Raw genomic sequence first — 7,500 nt, forward strand, 5'->3', positions numbered from 1 at the left:
CCAACAAAAAAAATGAAAAACAAAAAATTATGATTGTCTAAAAAAAATGAAAGACACAAAAGGATGGAGTAGCTAACGACTAGCATTCAGGCTATTTAGTGGTATCGTTGTCTGGCTACGATGAGTCTGGGGTTTGACGAGAGGGGAGATGCCCTTTGACTGAACAACGATAAAACTTCAGCAAACTTGCTGCCGTTTTCTCAGGTAAAAACCACATTATGGTTTCTTTTCTTAGACTAAAAAGACAATCTATTTATAATCCTTTCACAGAAGAGCGCAAGCCGGAACAGGGATGGAGTGCAGTACAGAACAGTTTGCAGACACTAGTGTACAGTGCTGTGATTGTGCGGACACACGCGGTTATGAAAACAGCACAGGGGAAGGGGGGAAACTGGCCTGATTAACATTTTCATTCTTTTTCTTTTTTTTTTTCTTCCTTCTTCTTGTCTTTCAACTCAACAATGATGTTCACATAAGCGCTTACAGCGCCGTCTGACATAGAGGTGAGGAGTCTCAGAGTTGGACCTGTGCTGCTGCTATTCAGCACCACCCTTTAAAGCCCACCCTATTGTCATGTTCGTGTAAAAAGGAATTCGTGGAACACATTTCAAAGACACGAGTTCCCTTTCAGCTGAGAAGGGCTGGGACTCCCCTAGAACCGTGGATGGACCACGGTCCTGAATGGTTCGAACACAACCGATTTTTTTTGCACTGACGAAGACTCCTTTCAGCTCTTTTCCAAAGTCAACAAATTCCCTAGCAACGTAACATCTAACATCACATCCATCTCCCCTTAAATCACCAGCTGCCTTTGCTGTGCAAAACATAAGACATTCACCAGAATAAATACAACTATTATTACTATTCATTATTATTTTCATCATAATCATCATCACTATCATCATTGGCAAATATTTACGTTAATCAATCAATTTTGAAGGTCACAGGATGTGTTTGTTCACTTGGATGGTTGGGAGGGGGGGGGGCGCTGGGCGGATCTGTGATGAGGGAGACCCTGCTAGCGAGTAAGGCGCTCTGCTCAGCAGTCAGACGGGTTCCTGGTTCTGCTCAGCGGGTCTGAGGGGGGCCGAGGGGGCCAGTGGGGGGGGCCCTGGTGACGGAACACGGAACCTCACAGGCTCCCCAGTGCGATAGGTCGGGGTGGGGGGTCAGGGGTCAGGGGTGGAGGGGTATCATACGTGGCTGAGGGACTGCAGGGCGCTGGACTCGGCCGCGGCGCGGGCCAGGCTGTGCCACATGGTGGCGGGGGTGTGGGAGGCCGGGTGGAGCGCGTCCTTGTCCGCTAGAGACAGCATCATAGCATACGCCTGAGGGGGGAAGGCAGAGAGGTGGTTAAACCCTGACACACACACTCACACTCACACACAGAGACACACACACACACACAGAGAGAGACACACACACACACACACACAGAGACACGCACATAGAGACACACACACACACACACACACACACACACACACACACAGAGACACGCACACAGAGACATACACACACACACACACACACAGAGACACATACACACACACATACACACACACACACACACACACACACACACACAAACACACACACAGAGACACATACACACACGCTTGCATGCACATCCACACAAATGTGACACCAGCTGGTGAGACCATAAACCAGTCGCAGAATCGAAGGGGTTGAAAGTGAAAGTGAAACATCTGGTTTTCTTCTTCATTTTTTTTTTTCAAAACACGCAACTTGACGTTTTAAAGTACCCACTCGATATAATGTACAACAGTTTAACGATCACTAAATACCTCTTACCTGTTCTGTAAGTGATAATGACTTGTAAACATACTTCCTCCGTTTTGGGACGTGTTCAAAAGCAAGGACTGTGTGTTCATCTAGTCATGTGTAGTTATGTGTTTTTAGCATGTCGATGTTCTCTCAGCATGTTGTGACGTTCGTAGCTATGTACCACTGTTAGCCGCTAGCTTTTAGCAGCCTCTGTTGTGGTTTGATCAGAGTGACCTTTCTCCCATTCTGTGTTTGAGGTGTTCCAACATTCAAATACGCGTGTCGTCTTACATTTTTCTCTGATTTCAATGTATGACATATCATTTGAAAGCGTACAATCTGTAGTTTCAGACTGTACAGTAAGTAAAACGAAAAATGACTTTGGACAGATGGTTTATGGTTTCACCAGCTCGTGAGCTTAGAATTATAAGGGTCTATCTCCGGGTAGTTCAGAGATATTGAGCGTAAAAGTTTTTACATTCCATTATGTTTTGTGAGATGGAACCTTTGTATTTATTAATTACTAACTCAAAAAGTTAAACATTTTAAAAATAACACCACACAGGCATTAATAAACACCTAATGGATCAGATTATGTAAAAAACTCAATTTTGACATAAATGGAGATAGAACCTTATAATTCTAACGTCACGAAATGACATACCAGGGTTAGTAGAAGCTAAGATAACTAGGGTTAGTAGAAGCTACGAGCGTCACCTGGGACTTGGACTTCCTGTACAGGGGCTGTTTGACAGCCTCAGGTAGTCCCGGGGAACCAAAGGAGGTGGCGTCTCCGTCGCTGAACTCGCTGTCCTCAATCTTACGCATGTCAGAGAAGTGGCGGATGTGATCCAGGGCAGAGTAGCCACTCTGGTCGTCCTCGTCCTCGTACCTGGAGGAGGGGGACATTTAGGGTTAGGTTTAGCTCGTACCTGGAGGGAGGGGGACGTTTAGAACACGGCCAGATGGCTGTCAGATGTCACCATGAGTCAGTATGGTATGTATGTATACACTACCACACGTAGTATATGGGAGTGCACACTGGTGTGTGTGTGTGTGTGTGTGTGTGTGTGTGTGTGTGTGTCTGTGTGTGTGTGTGTGTGTGTGTGTCTGTGTGTGTGTGTGTGTGTCTGTGTGTGTGTGTGTGTGTGTGTGTGTGTCTGTGTCTGTGTCTGTGTGTGTGTGTGTGTGTGTGTGTGTGTGTGTGTGTGTGTCTGAGTGTGTCTGTGTGTGTATGTGTGTGTGCGTGTGCGTGTGTGTCTGTGTGTGTGTGTGTGTGTGTGTGTCTGTGTGTGTGTGTGTGTGTGTGTGTGTCTGTGTGTGTGTGTGTGTGTCTGTGTGTGTGTGTGTGTGTGTGTGTGTGTGTAGGGGTTGTATTATCCACTCTTACCTCCTGGGGGAGGTTTTGCAGTTGAGTTCTAAGTCGTTCGGTTCGTCGAAATCAATCTCGTCTTGTATGATGTCGTCGTCTAGATTGCTGGGAAGTGCTTCGTCTCCTCCTGGTTTCCCAGCAGCGTCGCTGTGCTCCCCCTCCTCTTCCTCAGCACCTAGCTCCTCCCCCTCCTCCTCCTCCTCCATGTCATGTGACCCACGGCTGTCCATCAGGGGCTTCTCTTCTTCAAAAGGTCCGCCATTCCGCCTGTGTATGGACACACACACACCAAATACATCACACACACACACCAAATACATCACACACACACACCAAATACATCACACACACACACACCAAATACATCACACACACACCAAATACATCACACACACACCAACTACATCACACACACACACACACCAAATACATCACACACACACACACACACACCAAATACATCACACACACACCAAATACATCACACACACACACCAAATACATCACACACACACCAAATACATCACACACACAGTGCAAAAAAAAAGAAAATCCCCCAAAAATAAATGAATACCAAAACATGACATTGTACCACAAATATATACACATACAATCCAGACTCTCAAATGAAAAGGGGTCTTGTTGTTTCGTTAAGAGGGCATCTTTCCGATGTGACCAATCAGAGAGAGAGAGGAGGGGGGGGGGGGGGAGGCAGAGACGAGGCAGGGCAGCTGGGGCAGAGCCCCCCCCATCCCGTTTGTCATCGAGGCTCTGGGGCTGAGCTGATCGCTCCGGCACTTAACTGTGCCGCTCGGCCTCTCTCCTTGTTTATTTTCCTACTATCTCGTATTCATCTAATAGGCAAAATATTTAGCTGACAGCCCCATTTGGGATAGAGTTATGAGAGCCTTGCCAACCAGCCCCTTTTCCCCCTGTCCCAGCGGAGAGAAGCCCAGCTATCAAAACTCACTGGGACTTAATCTGCCCAACTGTCTCAGCGCCACAGGAAACCAGCACTTGGGTAAATCATCTGGAACCACATTAAGACTGATTCACTAATTACGGCCAGGGACGTCTTTCGTCAGCTCCCAAAAATGCCATTTCAAGCACAAAGAGAGTCTGGGCTGGTGGCCCCTGTTACTCCCCCGTGATAGGAGCGCGGGGGGGGGGGGGGCGGGGGGGGGGAGACAGAGAGAGAGAGAGAGAAAGAGAGAAACAGGGAGAGGCAGAGAAAACATATCAACAAAATCACCTCATAGATTAGAGAGGGCCCTTTACCAAAGAGGAAATGAGTTTTTATTTGAAAGAGGAAAAGCTGAGTTTGCAACGACTCGAGAAGGAGAGAAGGAGAGGGAGAATAATTGCGAGCTATATTTTAGCACAATGGAGAGAATCTGCACCATTTTCAGCTTTTATCAGAAAGTGATTAGAGGGGGGGGGGGGGGGGGGAGCCAGGGCAGTAGCCACGGCGTGTCCAGATCACAGGTCTGCATAGCGCGGCTAGCGACCGGGAGAGAGAGAGAGCTCTGTGATTAAGAAAACAGATTCGCTAATTACGCTTTTCAAACGTGGTAATTTGCTGGGGATAAAGTATCTATCACGAGTCGTCAGGAGCGCAGCACTTTGAAAGGAAACACGGGTCGACCCCCTGACCCCACCTTCTCTACCCTCTTCCTGTAGGCAGACATGTTGGGTCCAGATGTGGGGCCACTCACGGCTGCACTGCTACCCCCCCCCCGCCCCCCCCGCCCCCCCCCCACGTCTCTGACGCTCTACCGCCTGCACTCACGAGCCTTTTTTACACACAACCCCCAAAGTCTGCAAGATCTCTATCTAGCTTGACAATCTCTCCCGTGATCACGCCGAGACACGTGAAAACAAACCGAGCAGACCAGGGGCGGACCACCACCGCTCTGCTGCTATCAAAGCGGCTGACCGTAGTTTCAGGAATGTAATTTGCATAATCGTCGGATTATAATTGTATGCGCGCAGATATCTGTGCATATGCATGTGCCAAAAGTCAACAGTCATAAAAGAGCTCCTGCACGTTTCCAAATGTTGCAATTATCCCAAAAGTCATCAGTGATGATTGGGCTTTACCCAGAAGGCCCCTGGGCGACAGGGTCATTAATAAAGGCTTGTATCAGAAGGGCTCGGCTCCATAGGGCCGTGTCTACTGATGTTTGTGTATAATCATCTCCCAGTTTAGCCTCCGGCGCTGAATATCTGCTAGAGAAGGCAGGTGGGCCTCATGTCTGTGTGTGTGTGTTTCATTAAACAACTTAAAAAGTATGTGTGTGTACTGTATGTTGGGGGAAATTACATTGTGCCAGTATAAAGTAGTATGTGCAAAAGCATAATGTAACCTACTAACTAACCTACTAACCTACTACTAACCTACTAACCTACTAACTAACCTACTAACCTACTAACTAACCTACTAACCTACTAACTAACCTACTAACTCACCTACTAACCTACTAACTCACCTACTAACCTACTAACTAACCTACTAACTCACCTACTAACCTACTAACTAACCTACTAACCTACTAACCTACTACTAACCTACTAACCTACTAACTAACCTACTAACCTACTAACCTACTACTAACCTACTAACTCACCTACTAACCTACTAACTAACCTACTAACCTACTAACCTACTACTAACCTACTAACCTACTAACTAACCTACTAACCTACTAACCTACTAACTAACCTACTAACCTACTACTAACCTACTAACTAACCTACTAACCTACTAACCTACTAACCTACTAACTCACCTACTAACCTACTACTAACCTACTAACATACTAACTAACCTACTAACCTACTAACCTACTAACTAACCGACTACTAACCTACTAACCTACTACTAACCTACTACTAACCTACTAACCTACTACTAACCTACTAACTCACCTACTAACCTACTAACTAACCTACTAACTAACCTACTAACTAACCTACTAACCTACTAACTAACCTACTAACTCACCTACTAACCTACTAACTAACCTACTAACTAACCTACTAACTCACCTACTAACCTACTACTAACCTACTAACCTACTACTAACTAACCTACTAACCTACTAACCTACTAACCTACTAACTAACCTACTAACCTACTAACCTACTAACCTACTAACTAACCTACTAACCTACTAACCTACTAACCTACTAACCTACTACTAACCTACTAACTCACCTACTAACCTACTAACTAACATACTAACCTACTAACTAACCTACTAACCTACTAACTAACCTACTAACCTACTAACTAACCTACTAACCTACTACTAACCTACTAACTAACCTACTACTAACCTACTAACTAACCTACTACTAACCTACTAACTAACCTACTAACCTACTAACCTACTAACTAACCTACTAACCTACTACTAACCTACTAACTCACCTACTACTAACCTACTAACCTACTACTAACCTACTACTAACCTACTACTAACCTACTAACTAACCTACTAACTAATCTACTAACCTACTACTAACCTACTACTAACCTACTAACTAACCTACTAACCTACTAACTAACCTACTAACTAAGCTACTAACTAACATACTAACCTACTAACTAACCTACTAACCTACTACTAACCTACTAACTAACCTACTAACCTACTAACTAACCTACTAACTAAGCTACTAACTAACATACTAACCTACTACTAACCTACTAACTAACCTACTAACTAACCTACTAACTAACCTACTACTAACCTACTAACTAACCTACTAACTCACCTACTAACCTACTAACCTACTAACTAACCTACTAACCTACTAACCTACTAAACTACTACTAACCTACTAACCTACTAACCTACTAACCTACTAACTAACCTACTAACTAACCTACTAACCTACTACTAACCTACTAACTAACCTACTAACCTACTAACTAACCTACTAACTAACCTACTAACCAACCTACTAACTAACCTACTAACCTACTAACCTACTAACTAACCTACTAACCTACTAACTAACCTACTAACCTACTAACCTACTAACCTACTAACTAACCTACTAACCTACTAACTAACCTACTAACCAACCTACTAACTAACCTACTAACCTACTAACCTACTAACTAACCTACTAACCTACTAACTAACCTACTCACCTACTAACCTACTACCTCACCTACTAACCTACTAACTCACCTACTAACCTACTTACCTACTAACCTACTAACTAACCTACTAAACTACTAACTAACCCACTACTAACCTACTAACTAACCTACTAACTAACCTACTAACCTACTACTAACCTACTACACTTATATATATATATATATA

General features: G+C 44.6%; 1 protein-coding gene across 1 annotated transcript in view; it reads right to left on the bottom strand.

Annotated features, from left to right (window-relative positions):
- Positions 1 to 1,193: 1,193 nt before the first annotated feature.
- mecom (MDS1 and EVI1 complex locus) overlaps positions 1,194 to 7,500 on the bottom strand; it is a gene marked incomplete at both ends in the record, with an annotated part of 155,205 nt that continues 148,898 nt past the window's right edge. Inside the window, 3 exon segments of the mRNA XM_080548880.1 lie at positions 1,194 to 1,328; positions 2,506 to 2,680; positions 3,179 to 3,427. Coding sequence (XP_080405006.1) covers positions 1,194 to 1,328; positions 2,506 to 2,680; positions 3,179 to 3,427 — 559 coding nt within the window.

Source organism: Nansenia antarctica (assembly GCF_963989245.1).
Source record: "Nansenia antarctica genome assembly, chromosome: 19".
Classification (NCBI taxonomy): Eukaryota; Metazoa; Chordata; class Actinopteri; order Argentiniformes; family Microstomatidae; genus Nansenia; species Nansenia antarctica.